General features: G+C 41.4%; 1 protein-coding gene across 2 annotated transcripts in view; it reads right to left on the bottom strand.

The window, feature by feature from the left end:
• The window catches only part of CA8 (carbonic anhydrase 8), a 99,664-nt gene extending 79,915 nt beyond the window's left edge, over nucleotides 1–19,749 (bottom strand). For both annotated transcript variants that reach the window (XM_050802269.1, XM_050802270.1), the window contains exons 1-3: nucleotides 19,379–19,749; nucleotides 18,022–18,213; nucleotides 3,520–3,644 (exon numbers count right to left, since the gene is read on the bottom strand). In XM_050802269.1, coding sequence (XP_050658226.1) covers nucleotides 3,520–3,644; nucleotides 18,022–18,213; nucleotides 19,379–19,478 — 417 coding nt within the window. In that variant the 5' untranslated portion in view covers nucleotides 19,479–19,749. The remainder of the gene's footprint in view (nucleotides 1–3,519; nucleotides 3,645–18,021; nucleotides 18,214–19,378) is intronic.
• Nucleotides 19,750–20,304: the final 555 nt, after the last annotated feature.

The raw sequence follows: 20,304 nt of genomic DNA, 5'->3' as shown, positions 1-20,304 counted from the left end.
GACTGAATATCACAATGCAAAACACCCACACATTACGGAAAAGGATTCCAGCTGGTGCTGGGTGCAGTGGCACACACCGATAGTCCCAGCTACTCAGGAAGCTGAGGCAGGAGGGTCCCTTGAGATCAGCTCAAATGTACCCTGGGCAACATAGTGAGACCCTTTCAGGTAACAGGAGGAAAAATGCAGCATGATTATATTGTTCTCTTGTTATAAGGCACTGTCATTTAAGTATAACCTGGAGTATTCACAATAGAATTCAGATTTACCAGATGAGAGCATGATAAGCAGTGTCAGATGGCTGTGGAAAGATATGTGTTTCTGAAACCTACAGGTATCAAGAAGGAAAAACACAAATACATCTTGTTTAGTGCAGAGCTGCAGTTTAAACTGTTTAAAGTCCCAAACTCTGTTAATTTTTGAAACCGTGTCAGTGCTGACTACTGGGAGTATCAAAAATCTCTTTAGGGCTGTTGTTATATTTATAATTTCTAAAAGGTGAGGGAAGATAGCTCGATGGATTTCTATTAAAAGCTGTTCCTGGCCAGGCGAGGTGGCTCACGCCAGTAATCCCAGCACTTTGGGAGGCTGAGACGGGCGGATCACCTGAGGTCAGGAGTTCGAGACCAGCCTGGTCAATATGGTCAATTGACCTGGTCAATACAAAATACAACATTTTTGTATTTTTAGTAGATAATGCATGGTGGCATGCACCTCTTATCCCAGCTACCATGGAGGCCGAGGCACAGAATCGCCTGAAACTGGGAGGCGGAGGTTGCAGTGAGCCGAGACTGTGCCATTGCACTCTAGCCTGGGTGACAGGGCAAGACTCCCTCTCAAAAAAAAAAAAAAAAAAAAAGGTCATTCCTGTGTGTTCCATGTAACAGATAGAGTATTTGCTTACAGTGTCTGTCTGTTTAATAAGCCAGCCATTTAATTTTCAATGAAATCAACAAAAAAGAAAAAGGTGTGTGGATATGTGATTTTGAGGGAAAAAAAAAGTCAGTCTTAAAATGTAAGTAAAATATGGAAAGTGACCTTTAAAACACACACACACACACACACACACACACACACACGGAAAAAAAAACCACGTTCCCAAAAGCGTACCTGGTCTTACTCTACACTGTGCGGTTGGCCACGTCCCTATGCTTGAGGTGGCCCTTGGTGGCAGTTCAGAAGCAGGGGACCTGTAGTCCCCTGTATAAGCCAACTCATACCTAACTCTGTATGAGCCAACTCGTCCCCACTCCCAGGACATTCTTCCACATGGAAACCCCCTCTCCTCTCTTTTACCATAACACAAGAGCACTCTCCTCCTCAGAATCCACCTCAGTTTTCACAGTCTCCACAAAAAGAAATCAATAAACAATCCTGGCTTGCAGAGATCTTCTCCTAGTTCTGCATAACCATAGCATTTACACACTCAACAGGATAGAGCACTAAGTGAACACCGGATGACTGATACAAGTATTTTCTCTGGAATTGGATCAGGGATAATCTGGGATTAAAAGAGAACATAAATATTATTCGCCACGTATTTTGGAAAAATCATAGTCAGCAATTCCATTATCCTAAATACAAATACAAAAGTATTTAGGATATTAAATACAGAAATACAAATATTTCTGCAGAAACAAAGCCTCACTACCAGGATTTATTCTTCATTCAAAACAAACCATTACCTGTGCTTAATGGACCGGAGCTGTTGAAACGCCACCAAGTAACTGAACCAGTCTGGATATTCGGTCCAGAAATGCTATCTGAGTACAGAGCAAAGAGCACAGCTTGCTAATTACGCTTCCCACAGCTTTTAAGTTCTTCATGTCACGAGCAGAGCTATGGAGTTCTCAATCAGAAGTTCTTGCCTCTCCATTTACAGCTATCTCTCCCCAGAACTTTTGTTACTAGAGTCTGTCTTTGAGGGCTGAGATGAAATGAAGAAATGGCCTTTGAAACCCAAAGGAGGCAGGGCAAAGACCTTGACAGTCCAGGGTGGTCTTGCCCCTCACTTTGTGACACACGACCCAGTGGGGTTAACTGTCTTGGATTGTTTTGTGTCTTGTTTCCTTTTTGATGCATTCTGGTGTGAATTTTTCCTTGTCAGGTTGGTTGAGGATGGGACAGGAGCCAGAGGTGACACAGAAGTGTCGCAGGCAGTAGAAAGGAGAGGATATCTATAGGTACTGAGCAAACAGCTCCTAGACAGGTAAGCTCTGAGGGCCTTCCCCATCAAGGCCTTTGAGAAAGTGCTTCTCCTTACTGTCCGCACCACTGCACACCTCCTCCACACTTCAATATGCTGGTTTGGGTTTTCTCTCTCCAGTCTTAAAACATGGAACGTTTCACATCTAAAGTTCACATCTTTTATTAATAATGAAAGACATATCCTGAGCTTCCAGAGATTCTTTTTTATTATAATTAAAGTAATGCTGCAAAACACTTCAACAGCATCTTCTAACATACATGTATCACTGACGTAAAATTATACAGACATGATTTCCAGCCTCTGAAGTGGTACCGGATATCGTATCCGGTCATGAGCAATTTTATATTTAATATTAAGCACATACACAGTTGGGAATGTCAGAGAAAAGACTGGAAGACCAGTGGCCCCCAAAACATACTCTTACATGACACTAAAGGGCTATTTTCTGGGGTAAACTGAGGTTCCTTCTAGAAATATCATCAAGACCTGGACTGAATCCAACATGCCCTCACTTTCACCAGTGTGGACTGTCTGTCTCCACTGTGCCTGGCAGTGGGCAAATGATGGGAGTAAAAGGGGGGTGAGAGGGAGCTCCGTTCCTCAGGAGCTCACAGGCAGCGAGAAAGATGCTATGAAGACTAAATGGTACAACCCATGGGGCCAGCGCCGTGGCAGTGCCCTATCAAGCATACAGGGAGCACAGAGAGACAGAGGAATTCTGCCTAGAGAAGAAACTAGAGAAAAGTCCCACAGAAGACATAAGATTTCAACTGGCTATCAAAGAAAGAGCAGGAGTTAACTAAGAATGTAAGTCGGGGAAGAATTCTTTGGACAAAAGAATCACTCTCGAAAAATCTCTCTTTCTCCCTCCCTCCCCCAGTGGCTTGGGGTGAATAAAAGCAACCCACCAATTTTAAACTAGCTAACCTAGACTTTTCATCACTGTTGCAGTTTCTCCAATGGTTGTTTGTCTTCAGCTCGTCACCCATTCATAGCATCCACAAAAGTGACCTACTGAATTTGCAGAGGCAGAATTTTTACAAGAATAGTAACACTAGGGTCAAATTTAATACTGTAGATTGCCTTTCTGGCCACATGCTCATGGCACATGCCAAGCCACAAGAGTAGATGGGAAGGAAGCTTCATGTGCTGCCCTAGGCTTCTATTGCATTAAGCATTTTTAAAATTTTAGTATAAACTGATAAAATGCAAGAGCTATGCATCTACTTTTAAACTAAATCATTTTCAGTAAATCGCTGAATACTGTATTCAGAAAACAAGATTTTTACAAGATGATTTGTTACTCTTACCTCCATGGGAAAAGCTTTGAAATTAACCGTGTGCTCAGAACCACGCTGGTTTTCTCTTCCCCAGTGAAATCTCACTTCATACAGTTCAAATTCATGCCCTTGAGGCAATGGTCCTCCAGAAAGAACTGAAAAAGAAAATATATGTTACTGAATTACATCACACATTTACCTCAGCATTATAAACATTAGAGACTTTTTTTTTTCACCAAAATGCTCTCATGGGTTCTACAGATTAAATTCACAAAGTCAAAATGAGAAATTTACCACAACTGTGAGGTGAATTTAAACTATCTAGGCTTGGCTGAAATTCTTGTCCTGGCCATTCAGACATAGTAGAAGTTCAAAACCTCTGAAAAACTCATAATGATATGTATATTTTAATTTCCTATGTGTTTTCAGTCTAGAAGTAGACAAGGAAAACAAATTCCTCTCTTAGAGATTTAAGCTTAGCACTGATCAAGAGACAAAAAATATGGTTTAACTCTCAGACTGACCAATAATATTCTGTAGATGTCTAAATAAATTAAACTACATTTGCAGATCATCCACTTGTACTAGGAGGCTTCCAATTTAGAGAATTGTGGTGTGGACTAACAAAACTATCCATGAAGAGGATTGATTAGCATTAAGTCAATCAATAATGAAATTGCACTTCAATAGCTGATGGACATTCATTACCACAAATGACACAAAATAAAACTGCAATAAAATATTAACAATACTCAAAATATTAACAATACTCAAAATATTAACATCAGTCCCACAAGATCATGTCTTTTTCTCATTGTTGGATATGATCAAGACCTTTGTCCCCAACAAGGGCACACTAAAGGATAATGAAAAATACATTTGCATGAGAACCTGTCTCAAAACAATAAAATTCTTTAGTTAAAAATTCCCTGACAGCATACATACAAACTTGAAATAAAGTTTCCTACAAACAAATGGTCAATTTCAATACAAATAAAAGTTGTTTAACTCAGGGCATTTTTCCTCTAGCAATTCCCAATTCTGAATAGTATCAGCTAAGAATTTTAGGTTATTTAGCTAACAAAATTCAACACCTTCCCTTTCCTAGAAGTAGACTTTTTGAAACAGATCATCCTTCACATTTGGGTTGCCTTTGAGGAGGACATAACAGATTCCACACCTCTTTTGAGGAAGAGTTCTGTCATTCATCCTTATCCTAAAACTCAAAGAAGAAAGCAAATTGGTGCAACAATATTTACTTGTTTGGTTGGTTCTTCATCTAAAGACTTGTTCCAAAAAGGATTTAAGGCTGCTTATGTCAAGGTACATACAATACAGTCAGACAGCATAAATTAGGAAAAAGAACAAGGGGAAGCAAAGAAAGAGGCTGAAAATAGATGGAGAAATGAGGCTATCAGACACAATGGAGGTCATGGAGTCCTTGATAAAGGTGCCCCACAAATCTGCTCCCAAGCTTTCTAACAGCTCAAACAACAAAGACAAGCAACATCCAGAGCAAGAACTAACTTTAATTTTTTGAGTGGATACACTTCACATCAAGGGGAAGGGAAGTGAGATTCATGGCCTTTAGGATCACAGTGTCATGCATGATTTTAGATTTTAGTGTTTGTCCTCATGCTTGGTCTGACTTACGTCACACAACAAATCCAAGGGGATAGTGTCATCATCAACCCCACAGACAGGGCAGAAAAGTGGGATGAGAGGGGCTAAGTGTGACCTGCCACAGTCAGCCTCCTAGCAGGCCCCAGGACAGGACCTGGAACTCGAATCTTCTGACCTACATTCCAGGGGTGAGGCAGGGATAGGGAAACCCAAATGTCAGTATCTGTGAGCATGAACTAAAAAACAATGACTTATCTAAGCCTAGATTTATAAACTGAAGTTGCTCCTTGGAGAACTGCACTTCATCCTATTTCCCAGAATAATCCAAAAACTTGTAATACATGGATCAGAAAGGTTTGTAGATACTCAGAACCACAGTGCAAGCTCACTTCACCTTCCTCTCCAATAAACATCCATTCTGTGGATTTAAGAATGTATGAAATGTTTTCTAAATAACCTCACAACTCATGCTTTTCTCTTGGCTGTCTAAATTTGGTCTTAAGAAAAACCAGGACTGAGACTAGGAGTCTACCCACTGTGTACCCCACCTCCCACACCAAAAAGGAAAAAGAGAACGAGAAAATACACCCCTCGCCACCCCCAGCAACAGTGGGGCCCAAGGCCTCAGCGGGTGAGCTCTACAACACCACTTCTAAAACAAAGCGATAAAACTGTCCTAGAAAAGGCTCAGCTCCACATGGCTAAGGAAGAAGAAAGAGGAGCGTCATGAAATGAAGCACATGTGAAATGGGAAAGACGATTTTTAAAACTCCTTCCCCAAAACCCCTTTATCACATACACTCAGAACACACACACACACACATACACACACACACACACAAAGGCACATGGTATTTCTAAAACTGTTCTGTTACAGAGCAGTTTACTAGCTCTACTAGTAAACAGCAGTCTACTAGTACTGTCATATGGAAATGAATGATACAGCTTGTAGCTAGTCTTGACAGTGATTTCAGGGGACCATAAAGAGATCCATGCTTCAAAAATACACTCCCTGCATGACCAATGCTCAAAACTTCCTTAACAGCAATGAAGCCTTTCACTTAAACTTGGAGACAGTTTAAGTGAAACACTGTGGAACTTCAAACTGCATAGACCCATGTCTTGATAGGGAGAACTTCAAAATCCAGAGAAGTTTACTCATCCTTCCAACAGGTATTTTTTTGATCATCTAATACATTGTACCAGGTACTGTATTAAGTATTTACAATACATTGATTTTGACAAAACAGACAAACTTCCCTGGCCTTGTAGATCTTACATTCTATCATGCTGAAGTGTAAATTCATATATTTTTCAAGATCGTATTTTTTCTGAGTCCTATCTGGTTATTACATCGCAGGTTTATTAACTGTCATGTCATGATACTCAATACAATGACAATAAAGTAGTTATATTCTATGGTATGAAAGGGAATATACTGAGAAGGGAAGTGTTTTGCCCCAGCCTGGTTCTCCAGGGAGAGGTGACAAAGAGGTGGCTGTCAGCCAGGAACCAGGCTCTGGGTACTTTTCACTGTTGCTGCAGATGAATAATCCAAAGTTAAACCACATTAAAGTCACATAGCCACACAATGCCATAAAAAATGACAAAACTCTGAATTCAGGGTATTATGAAGTGCCAGGTAAGAGCATTACCTGTTCATCCCCCAAGAATGATTGTGTTTACGGACTAAAAATAAACAGCAGCTCTGTTTTATCCATCTGGTTCTTCATCTAAAGACTTGTCTGGTAACATCTTCTTTCAGCATTATTCTTCCTTTTTACTGCTTACATTTTTTTAAATAAAGAAAAAAATGATCTCAGAAGGGGAAGCCTTTTCCTACATTTATCCAAATCAAATTTTGATCAAATTTAATAATTTTAATCCCAGCACTTTGGGAGGCCGAGACGGGTGGATCACGAGGTCAGGAGATCAAGACTATCCTGGCGAACACAGTGAAACCCCGTCTCTACTAAAAAATACAAAAAACTAGCCGGGCGAGATGGCGGGCGCCTGTAATCCCAGTTACTTGGGAGGCTGAGGCAGGAGAATGGCGTAAACCCGGGAGGCGGAGCTTGCAGTGAGCTGAGATCCGGCCACTGCACTCCAGCCCGGGCAACAGAGCGAGACTCCGTCTCAAAAAAAAAAAAAAAAAAAAAAAATTAATAATTTTGCTGAGTGATATTGGGTCACTACATGGCAGGTTTATTAGTTATGATGTCAGCTGGTTCAATAAAGTTACAATGAAAAAACATGAAACTCCTACTGATGACATGCTGAATTTTTTTAGAAAAGGAACTTGTGAAAAGAATATAAAATAAACTGATGCCATTGCCACAGCCTCCATTTTCTTTAATGCTCTTTAATATGCTTGGCAATTCCATTTATAAGACATAAACAAGAGCTCCCTGAGAAAGTTTCTGTAAGATTTGAAAACCCTATAAAGATGTGATGTATATACATTTATCTAAATCTATCTAAGCTTCTACAATCCTTTGCTGAAAACCAATTTACCAGATAATTCAGAGGCTAGTGCTCAAGCCTTATTCCTTCTCTTTTCATTTGACTTCAACGCTAAGTTTTGAGATCAACTCGACTCCTGGCCCTGTGCTGACCACTGAGTGTACAAAGCGAAGAAGATCCAGGCTTGGTGTTGACTGGGCAGTCTCAGTGGTTAAAAGAGTAAACTGAATAGTCTAAATAGAACATATTAAGAGCAGGAAAGAGTAGCAGGAGAGCGTCCAGCAAGGGACAAGCCAGTAACAGGCATGAATCATAAAGTCAGGGAAGATGTTCCCAAGAAGATATCAGTTCAGCTGAGTCTTGAATAAGCTAACAGGTGAAAAGTGCATGCAGAGTAGAGCACAGAGCCTAAGAAATATTCTGAGACATGAAGCAGTTTAAGTGTGTTCTAGGAGAATAAAATCAAAAGTTAGCAACAGTCAAGGCGGGCATGAGGAGGAGACGTACAGCCTATGCTTAGGAGCGGGGGTTTCTCCTGTCCGGAACCATCGAGGGCTTTTAATCAGGGGACTAACATGGTCATATTTGCAATTTGAAGTATTATTTGTGCAGTATCTGCAGATGACAGAATAACAAACGGTAAGCCTAACCAGTTAGAAAGCTGCTATCATGTCCAGTCACAGATGGTGAGGCCGGGAGATGGAGCCTGCAGAGCCACACCTCCAGCACAGAGGAAGCCCCACACCAGTGGGTCCCTGGTACACCACTCGAAGGATCCAAAGGATTCATTCTTATTTATTTATTTATTTGTTTATTTGTTTATTTATTTATTTTTGAGATGGAGTCTTGCTCTGTCATCCAGGCTGGAGTGCAATGGTGTGATCTCGGCTCACTGCAACCTCCGCCTCCCAGGTTCAAGTGATTCTCCTGCTTCAGTCTCCCTAGTAGTGGAGATTATAGGTGTGTACCACCATGCCTGGCTAATTTTTGTATTTTTAGTAGAGACAGGGTTTCACCATGTTGGCCAGACTGGTCTTGAACTCCTGACCTCAAATGAGCCACCAGCCTTGGCATCCCAAAGTGCTGGGATTACAGGCATGAGTCACCATGCCCAGCCCCAAAGGGTTCATTCGTAATGGGTTTAAAGACTTTATAACCTCAGAGTAACTTTTAAGAAATTCCAATTTTATCTCTAAAACTTCCCCAAAATAGTATTATTTAGCTCTTTTTTAACATTTGAGGCCTTAAAAGCAAAAATTTTTCAATATTTTTAAACTGTCCTTGGCTGTTAACCTATAGCTCTATTAAATATCTTCAGCTCTTAAGGGTAAAGATCATAACAATAGCACGGAGAGCAGGCCGGGCAAAGTGAAGCACATGCAAAGTGATGCAGATGACACCAACTAACCAGGTAATTCAAATGCACCGAAGTTATCCAATAATAAATACAGTAATTAATCCAGCCAGGTACAGTAGCTCACACCTGTAATCCCAGTTCTAAGGGAAACCAACGCGAGAGGATCACTTGAATCCAGGAGTTCATGACCAACCTGGGTAACATAGCAAGACCCCTGCCTCTACCAAAAATTTAAAAATTATCTGGGCATGGTGTCAGGCCTGTAGTCCCAGCTACCAGAAAGGCTGAGATGGGCAGATTGCTTGAGCCGGGGACTTGGAGGCTGCAGTGAGCTATGATTGTACTCCAGCCTGGGCAACAGAATGAGACCCTGTCAAAAGAAAAAGAAAAAAAAAGAAAAGAGAAGAGAAAAGAAAGAAGGAAAAAGAAAGTCAGCCCTGACATTTCATATAAACAAAAAATACGGAGCCTCTTCTTCAGTGAAAATAATTTTTAAGATATTTTTGACAATTTCATCTTTAAATCAGCAAGGTTGCTAAGAAACACTGTAAAAAGTTGTCATGTTTCGGGGGGGAAGTAGGATTAATAATCATCGCCACCTATCCTAAAATTAGTATTGAGAATTATAAAAGACCCAGAAGTAAAATATTCTAATTAAAGTTTCTATAATAAGTAACAGTGAAGGGCACAAATGACCTATCTTGATTAGCAATTTCTCCCATAATGATGGTCCATTAAAAATGTCATTACCCTTAAGACATTGCTTGTAGTCAGCGGGAGTGACACTACTGCACAAGTGGTGTGGGCAGTCTCACACATTTTCTCACTACTTAAGTATCAAACCACTCAGGCTAGAAATCTGTAATTATTATTATTATTATTTTAGTTTTTATTTATTTATGTGTTTTTATTTTTATTTTTATTTATTTATTTATTTATTTATTTTTTGAGACAGAGTCTCACTCTGTCGCCCAGGCTGGAGTGCAGTGGCGCGATCTTGGCTCACTCCATGCTCCGCCTCCCGGGTTCACGCCATTCTTCTGCCTCAGCCTCCCCAGTAGCTGGGACTATAGGCGCCTGACACCACACTCGGCTAATTTTTTGTATTTTTATAGAGACGGGGTTTCACCATGTTAGCCAGGATAGTCTCTATCTTCTGACCTCGTGATCTGCCCGCCTCAGCCTCCCAAAGTGCTGGGATTACAGGTGTGAGCCACCGCGCCGGGCTGAAATCTGTAATTAATTTTTATGCTTACAATCCTCTTTATACCACTGCAAAGATGTTTAATTTTAATTTGCCCGTGTACCTTAAATGTTAAGATTCCTGACAGTGACCCATTTGTCCTGCTGAGAAGCTAAATGATACATGTGGCAGCCTTAATAAAATTCGCCATACTCCAGGAGATATCAGAACCAATAGTCTGGTCAGATCACCCTGGAATGTGATGCTTGCTTCGACTCCGTGTTAGGAGGGAGGGACTCTGCTACCTTGAAACTTGCCCAGAGTAGAGGTAGAAGAATAGTGACAGGATCTGAAACTGAGGGCTCCATCCCAGGCATCTCTCTCCACTGATCTCCTCCACTCCCCTGCTCCACATAACTAACCCATGACATTCTGTAGACTGCATTGCAGAGATCACTCCTGTGTCTTCCCCTCCTTTTCCACTGACACTGCAATGCCTGTGGTTTTGGTTGAGTCTTTTGTACTAACCTTCAAACTGGCTCACACTCTCTCCCAGATCCCATCTCATTAAGTGCTGCCAGCTTGATTTTCTTAAAGCAATGTTCTAATTATGACTTTATCCTACAAAAAAAAAAGAAAGGTTCTACCCTTCTCTGTGCAGGGTCCCTCATGAATTTGCTCCAAAATACCCTCTCTATTCTACTTCCTGTTAACCCCTTTTGTCATGAACAAAATCTTCTCTTCCAGACATACTGAAGGATTAGCCTTTCCTCGTACAACCTCTAGAACTTCCTGTATCTGTGTCCTTTTTGCAAGCTGTCCCTTCTTCCCACACACCCCAGGCTCCCCATATACAAATGCTATTCATACTTCAAGGATTATTTCAAATGCTCTTTCCTCCACAAATCCTTCCCTAAAAATTTCCACCAAAAATAATCTCTCCCTGTATAGCTATAATATATTCTACGACCTACCATTGTATCCTCCTTGAGGGCAGGCTTTGGATCTGATTTATACTTACCTTATCCAAACCATGTAACTGTTTGCAAAAGATGAAACAAAGATTACCAACCGCACTCTGCAGGCCAGATGAAACCAGTGAACATGTACGTTGAGTTCACAGGTGCACATCTCCAGCTTCTCCTGACACATTAAACATCTGGCAAACTAGGCCTGCTTTCTGCAGCTTGCCAGTTCCTGCAGTCCCCACCAGCCCCTACTGTCTTGTCTGCTGACACTGCAGACGAGGCAGAGGGTCAGTAGCTATTTACAATCTCTTGCTCTCCTGGTTGCTCTCATGTATAGTATTATATATGCCTGGATCTAAAAGACAACTGAGTCTATAACTCCCGTAGTAAAGTATCAATAAAATAAGTATTGAGGAATGAAAGACTGTCATGTGAGCAACAGCTGAAAGAACTAAGAATGTCTGAAAAGAAAAACAGCAACTGCATGTTATCCCTGCAGTATTTGAAAGGACGTCAATGTGGAAGTATAATTACATTTGTTCTAAATAGGTCCAGAGACCTAAAAGACAAACAATGGCGGAGATAATAGAACTTTCTGAATTTTGGAATTGCTCAAAAGCAAAATGGGTTTTCTTGTGAGAAACGGATTTCCTTCCCTGAGCTATTCAAGCTGCCCACCCACTTGCCAGGAGGTCTGAGATGGGAGGCTGCACTGGCCCATGCCACTCCGAGAGCCTGTCACTGCAGCCCCTTTTCTAAGCTCCTTTGCTGTCTTATGCGGAAACAGAAGACGAACAAAGCAGCACACAGTCTATGCAGATGCACTGCTCATGGGATATATGCAAGAGAAGACGGTTCAGGAGAAAGCCTTAAGAAACCCTGTTACTGAAGCACAGCGGAACATGAAACACCAGCAGAAAAAAGGCAGTCAAAATTAGGAAGAAGTGTCAGGCAATTGTGCGGCCCAGAGACTAACAGGAGAGAGAACTTCCAAAATTTCCATTTCCAATGCAGCAAAGTTAAAGTCCTGTAAGAATAAAAAGTGCCCATTGGATTTAGGGGATGATGAGTTCATCAGTGACCTTGGTTTGAGAAGTTCCAGCAGAGAGGGATGGGGGCAGGGATTCATGCCCCTGAAAAGCCTTAAATTTATATTAAGGCAGTAACTCCAGATGGGATTACATATACAGGAACAATATCATGACGATTATGTTAAACGTTTTAGTTTAATAAGTCTAAGCATTTAAATTATACAACTGTTTTAAACCGTTTTGGCAATTCTTTATGATTTGTTAATATAAACAGAGCAAAAAAAAAAAAAAATAACCCACGTCAAAGACAGCCTCAGGGAGGGCTGAGGTTTTTAGCACAGTGGTGGTGTGAAGTCAGCTTTAATTTCTAAAAAGAACTGTGCTTCTTGTGTGGATTTTTTTTTTTTTTTAATTTAAGAAGACAGCATGCTGTATTTGCAGGGGGTACCTCCAGTTAGACAAGGAAGATTGCACTCAAACATTGATCCGCCCTCCCTCCTTAATTCTCACTAAATGGAAAGGGCACAACTTGCCAGAGCAACATCAACAAGACTGGAGAACAACAGCAAAAGAGGAATGCCCAAAAAATTGGGTGGCGGTAGAGGGTGGTGCTGGAAAGCAGACTGAAAGGTAGTGAGTGATTCAGCGAAACAGAGAAAGCTAAAAGCTAAGTAACTACAGGAAGAAGGCCACAAGAGGCATGCAATTCCTACCACAGAACCCAGAAGCTATGGTTTGAATGCCTGCATCCCCCTCCAAAATCCCTGTTGAAATTGAATCCCCAATGCAACAATATAAGATGTCCAGGAGGTGATCGGGTAAATGGGATGAGGGCTCTGCTCTAAGAATGGGATGAGGCTCTTATAAAAGGGCTCCAGGGAGCCTGTTTGACCCTTCTGCCTCACACCATGTGAGGACATAGCACCGAAGCACCATGTACAGAGCAGAGGAAGAGCCCTCACCAGACACCAAATCTGTCAGCACCTTGATCTTGGACTTCTCAGTCTCCAGAACCAGGAGAAACAAATTTCTATTATTTATAAATTACCCGTAACTCCACAGTATTTTAGTATAGTAGCCAAACAGACTAAGACATCAGAAAGGACTCAGGAGGTGGTAGCAGTAGAGATACTTCTGAATGTGGCAGTGCAGAGTAGGGAACTGAAAACAGAAAACCCGATTTAAAGTTTTTAAAAGGAGCAGTTAAACCTCATCATGCATGGTCAGGCATGATGATGAGATCCCTGGCAGAAGATGAAGGAAATGTGGACTTGCTAAATGGTGATAGTCTCCTGTCTGTGCCAACAACCAGAAAGCTGGTGGCCAACTTAAGCCATTCCTAACTCCAAAACAAAAACACAAACAGGAAACAAGCATATTCCAGTTAAACTGATATAAGCTACAAAGACTCCTCCAACAACATGGCCAGGTCCTTTCTTGATCATGGTACTGTGAAGCCCAACAGCCCTCAACCCCTGCCCAGGTGCACAGAGCTTCTGATCTGCTTCCTAGACTCATTCTTAAATATGAACAAAGAGCCAAAGATCACTGGCATTTGAGGAGAACCTCCGAAATAAAAGAGGGATACCAATATAAATAGAAAAAGAAACCCAGAGTAAACAGAGACAGGCAGGGATAGAAAAGAAGCAATATAGCAAAGAATGAAGAAAGATCATAAATTCATGAAATAAATACTGGATGTTGTATTTTTTTTTTAAAAAAAAAGGTTTTTAATAGCAGCATAAGTTCAATGTTTTGAAATTAAAAACAAGAAAGCAGAAAGTAAGAGTTCAATCAAAAGACTAAACGATTAAAAATTGTGGAAATCTACTAGAAAGTAGAAGAGAACAGAAAGAAGAAAGTGGGAGTTACCGAAAGAAGGGGAAAAAATGAAAATACAAAATTTATCAATGAAATAATGTGAGAAATACAAGAAAATTTCTGGTAAATAAAAGACACAATTATCTTGACTGAAAAATCCTACCAAGTGCCCAGCATATAGTGCAGAAACAATCCCACCAAGGCACATGGTTGTTAACACTTCAAAACAACAGCAGTAAAGAAAACACTGTAAAAGGTTCCAGAAAGGAAAAAAGAGAAAAGACACACAGAGGGGGTTAAGAAGCAGAATGGCGCTAGATCTTTCAACCGCAACGCTGGAAGCTGGAAGCAATGTAATCATGATGTCAAACATCAAACGACATCAAGAATACTTCTAACCCAGACAGCTACTCCATGCTAACTCCAATCAAGTGTGAAGTATAATAAAGACACTTACAGACACCTAGGCATCCAAGCATGTAGCCCTCACTTGCCCCTTTTCACAGGAAGTTCCCGGAACATGAACTGTAGAAGCAAATAAACCAAGAAATTCCCTGAGATGAGGGAGCAACTCAAAAAAGAGGATGGCACGCATCCCGGAAACATTCAATCTAATACAGAAGACAAACGAGGGGACTTCCACAGCATCCAGGAAACATCCGATCTAACACAGGAGACAAATGAGGGGACTTCCCAGGCGTGAGGTCCAAGGAGCTGCAGGAAGAGGCTGTAAGAGAGGCCTGGAGAGCAGAAAGGAAAAGCAACCTCCACAGGGAAAAAGAAAGGATGAGGAGGATCAAGGGAGGGAAGACAACCTGATGCAGGCGAATGTCCTAAGAGAAGATCTGTCATATGTCTGAGAGTTTGGAAATTAATTACTGACAGATAAAAAATTCAATTAACAAAAATGCATTAACTCCAGGAAAATACAAAACATTGTTTAATAAGTGAGACAAAATATAATCTCAGCTGGAAACAATAGTTGCAGTTGTAATAATAAAAATACTGAGTATTAATTTAAATGAAAATGAATTTAAGTAGACTCCAGGGGAATGAGGCATGAGAAATTACTGTACACTATTTGGGTGACAGTTACACTAAAAGCCCAGACTCCACCACTAAGCAATATATCCAAGAAACAAAACTGTACTTGTACCCCTTAAATCTAAACAGATTTTTAAAATTAATTTAAGTACACTGTGATAAGAGAGTGAAATCATAAGAAAGAGAGCAATAAGAAAACTGGCCTCGTCCAGGCGCTGTGGCTCACACCTGTAATCCCAGCACTTTGGGAGGCCAAGGTGGGCAGATCACCTGAGGTCAGGAGTTCGAGACTACCCTGACCAACATGGTGAAACCCCATCTCTACTAAAAATACAAAAAAAAGTTAGCTGGGTGTGGTGGCAGGTGCCTGTAATCCCAGCTACTTAGGAGGCTGAGGCAAGAGAATCAATTGAACCCAGGAGGCAGAGATTGCAGTGAGTCAAGATTGCACAGTTGCATTCCAGCCTGGGTGAGAGAGCGAGACTCTGTCTCAAAAAAAAAAAAAAAAAGAAAGAAAGAAGGAAAATTGGCCTCATCTTCCATAGTAGAGAGTTCACATATAGCTCACATATCAAAGCATAACAGCATTATTATATTCTTACATTCTTGGAGGTAACCACAAAAGAAACAGCTAGAAAGTTTCAAAGTAGTTGTCACTAGGGAACAGCAACCATAGGTGGGGAAGAGCAGGGTATAACCACAGGCAGAAAGCGTATTATTCAACTTTTTTTTTTTTTGAGACACAGTTTTGCTTTTGTCACCCAGGCTGGAGTGCAGTGGCACAATCTCGGCTCACTGCAACCTCTGCCTTCCAGGTTCAAGCGATTCTCCTGCCTCAGCCCCGCAAGCAGCCTTTTTAAATTATTTTTTATTTTTTTATTCTTTTTTGTATTTTTAGTAGAGGTGGGGTTTCACCATGTTGGTCAGGGTGGTGTCGAACTCCTGACCTCCATTGATCTGCCCACCTAAGCCTCCTAAAGTGCTGGGATTACAGGTGTGAGCCATCACACCCGGCCTATTCAACTATTTTGTTTATATTCTATCTCAATAAAGATAAAATATTATTTAAATAAGTGAATGACAGGGTATTTAGAGCTTACAAACGATTCCTCTGAGGAGCTTAAATATCCTAGGGGAAAAAACAACTACTCAAGACATGGTATTTTGGTTACTTTTCTTGAGTTTGCAGAAATACTGGAAGGGAAGGAACAATAAGGAGGAAATTATTATCATGACAGAGAGGAGAAGGGGAATCTGAGGTAGGAAGGTCTCCAGGGAGGCAGGAAAATGGGCTCTGGATCATGAGTGTCCAAATAAGGCCTAGACAGAAATGCAGACAGTTCTTCTTCAGCGGACAGGGGTGAAAGGAGGAAGAGAAAAGCACAAAATGCTAAGTGAGGAAGAAACACACTTCATGGTGAGAGGGCCCAGATGTTGGTCCACAGTCTCTGTTTTAGAGTGAGGCAGAAGATTAAAGAAAATTGTGAGTGTTTGAGAAGGTAGCAGAAGAAAATCGTAAATTCAACTTGCTGAAGTGAATTTGATCTCAGAGCAAGACTAGTCACATACAGATGCAGTGGGGTATATGTGTTTAGTCATTCCTCTCTGCTCCCACAACCCTTTGTAACACTTGCTACATCATGTGTACACTAACACTTTAAAGAACTGGGTTTTCACTACACTACGAATCCTCAAGAACTGTCTTATCCATTTATATGCAACCAATATTCATCATGGCACCTGACATGAAATGTATTTTTGTTTTGTAGATACATAAACATTCATTTCCAGAAGGTCAAAGCATCTCAACATATCCACACATATGTATTTCTTTAAATTGCTTTTTATATGCCAGAACAGCCAGCATTCAATAATTTTACAATATCCTTTCAAAAAACTACGTAATGTCCCATCAAAGCTAAAAGCACACCCACAAAAAAATTGTAATTCAAGTTGAAATTTACATCTTAAACTGACTCTAAGTACATATAAAGCCCAGAAACTCTTTTGGGCAATGCTCACATGCTGACTAAACTCACAACAGCAAGGGAGACGACATGAATCTATGACTATCTCATGGATTCTAAATTAAAGCTTAGAAACATTTACAATGAATAAAATAAATCCATAGTTGGATATCAACAGCTGCCTTGATTAATAACAAACCTAAAGATTTTATGGTTTGAGGCATCAACTTTATCGACTTGGAATTAATGTTTGAGCACAGTCTCTGTTTATCAAGTACATCCTAATATTTCAACATACTTTATTTTTTCCCAAAAGAAAAAGATAGTTATTATTCACTATGAAATGCATGCTATTAATGCTACATTTTTTAAAAATCTGATTTCCTCTTTCCTACAATAAAGCCAAAAACTGATTTCCTTGTTAATTGCCGAACACCTTTTCCACAGAACATTTCAGATCCATCTCAAATAGGTTTGCAAGGGGTAGGGGAGGTTTCATGGGATGGAACTTAAATAAATAAATAAATAAAAGCAAGAGGTTTGTTTACCACTTAAATCTCTGACTGAGTTTAAAGGGTTTTTTTTTTACTGTTATTAGTTGAAATTATTTTCAGCAAATTAATACAGTAGAGAAAATTAACCTGAGAAGTTTACCTTGAATGCCACATTATGTCAATAAATCCTAATTTTTGGTTTCACAAAGTAGCAAAACAGAATTATGATTATCTAAGTGATTTAAGCTAACCAACAATGTTGGACAAAATGCAGATCAGTGCACCTGCATGTACCTGTCCTCATATTTCACAAGGTATAAGGTGATCAAACCAATGTTGTTCCAGTAACATCGTAAGAAGCAGAACAACCGACTGATAATCATCATAATTTCACCCTTTTATCCTTTCAAAATTGTTTCAGAAGGTAATTCCTAAATATGCTTTATATTATAATATAAAGGTATCCTGAACATAGAGATACGTCAGTTGTACTTTTTAAATTGTGCAAGTTAAATCACAGTTCGATAACTCCATGCTGACTTCTAGTTTAAAAGACCACACAAACATATTTTCTAAAATACCTGATTTTGACTTCAGGATAACCTGAATGGTATGTCCATCATTGGTGACTTCACAGTCTCGGCAGACCACATAATTTGGGGAGAGGCGGACATCCAGCAGTGAGGGGTCATACCTAGCCTCTCTTGAGTTTAGGTTAATAGGAGACTGGTATTCCCCATTAGCATCAGGAAACACCAGACCCCACTCAACACCTAAGAACAAAATGAAATACATTAAAAACAGGTTAAAAAATAAGTTACAGTAAAATTTAACATGTAAAAACCAAACACTTAGAATCCTTGATATTATGAAGACAGTAATGATACCATCACTATACAGATGAAATATGGTAATTCTATGTGTTTTTGCATTCATTATTTGAATGATCTGATATTATCAAATACCATATACAAATTCCCGGACTAACAAAATATTCTATTTGTATTTGTCAACAAAGACATAATAATTTATGACTCTAGGAAATGTGGGTCATCTTTAAGTGATTAGAAAAAAAGAATACCAGAACAATTTCTTCTGCTTATTAGTTCAAAATTACATTCAGTATTTGGGAAATAGCTGTAACTTTAAACATACATTGTGACAGTCAAAAACCCTAACTCTCATGCTAGTAAATAGACGCCCCTTATCAGAAATGCAAGTGCAGTATTTTAAAGTGTGCATATGTATATATCTATGTACATATATATTCCCATACTCTTTCCAAATTTTTTATAATTAAAATTATATATTCTATATTGGTTTCAACATATGTAGTAAACATCAGCACTACTGGTTGTCTCTAATAGGAGCCCTAGGTCTTTAATAAATCTAGGAAACTCTGGTTTTTCAGAGAGTCAACCGCTTCTCGCCAAACCCAACGATTCAGTCTGAAATTTAGGACATACTTTAGAAAGACGAGCGTTGCTAGCAGGCTTCACGAAAAGACCAGAGGCAGAAACACTTTCTCCCCAAAGTCTTCAAGTCAAAAAAGAATTCTTAACACTAACACTGTCTTCCTCAGGTGTTAAGTAAAATGTACCGCTGCTCTTCTTGACTACTCAGAAGACATAAAAGGTACAGCCATGGCTTGGAGGCTAGCCCGCCCTCCGGACCGCAGCAGGTGCGAACGCCAGCCCTGCAGAAGGCTCCCAGGCCACAGCGAAGGCGGCGGGAGAACGCAGGCGGCGAGCACGCCTCCCTGGAACGCCTCCCGCCCGAAACGCGCCAGGGGAGTGGGAAAGTGGCGGAGACCCCCGTGGGAAAGAGGGGACGTGGAGGTGCTCGGAGCGCGCGGCAGCAGCAGGACTCGAGTCCCGCGCTCGGCGAGACACTGACGCCGCCGCGGGACCCTGGACACCCCGACTCGTGGCCGCTTACCTTCCTCGTAGCCCCACTCCACACCCTCCTCCTCTTCCTCCTCATCCTCTTCCTTCTCGGGGAAGGCGACCGTATCTTCGATGAAGCTTAGGTCCGCCATGGGAAGGCCGTGGGGCCCCTTGGCGCTCTCGGCGGCGGTGCCTGCGCCTTCGCGGGGCTCGGGGCTGGAGCGGGAGTGGAGCGCGCGTGGGGGAGTGTGAGCGCGCGTGAGCGGCAATGTGGGTGCGAGCGCGCCTGCGGGTGTGAACTGCAGTGTGAGTGCAAGCGGGCTTACGTTCGGCCCGAGTGTTCCAGAGACCTGCGCGGGGAGCGCGTCCGGAGGCCCCAGCGGAACAAGGGAGCCACGGTGGCCTGGGGAGCGAGCGCCTGGCGAATTTTATACCCGGCCGGGGCGTGTCTGGCACGCGAGGATCCGCCCCCTTCTCTCTTTGGCCGCGGGGGCCAGGGAGCCGACAGTTAGAATGGGCCTTGGGCGACCAGTCCCAAGTCACGGAAATGTCGACGCATCCCCGTCCGCCCTTCCCCCGGGGTCGCCCCTGGTGCTTCCTCGCAGCGGAGACTCCTGCTCTGCCTCCCGCGCCTTCCTTCCAGAAGCCCGCAAGTCTCCCAAGGTCAGCCCTCAGGACCCCTGTGTGCCTGGCCTGGCCCAGAGGCTGCTCACCTATTTATTTTCATCCGTACTCCAGGATACCAAAAAGAAGGGGTCCTGGAGGAGAGAGATGGGCTGCCATGGGTAGGAGAAAAGAGAGGGCTGGGAGACCCCATAACACAATAAAAAGAGGCTCTCCAGCGGAATCTTAGTATTTTCTGAGTGTTTACTTTTTAAATCGTCCGTTCAGCATAGTGGAAACGAGTATGGAAATTTTTCCAAGTAAGTTCTATTAATTCCTAAAAACGTTTAAGGAAAGAAAATAGTTGTAGTCTAG

Source organism: Macaca thibetana, chromosome 8 (genome assembly GCF_024542745.1).
Source record: "Macaca thibetana thibetana isolate TM-01 chromosome 8, ASM2454274v1, whole genome shotgun sequence".
Lineage (NCBI taxonomy): Eukaryota > Metazoa > Chordata > Mammalia > Primates > Cercopithecidae > Macaca > Macaca thibetana.
The sequence above is the reverse complement of the archived record's forward strand: the minus strand, read 5'-3'. Positions and strand labels throughout refer to the sequence as shown.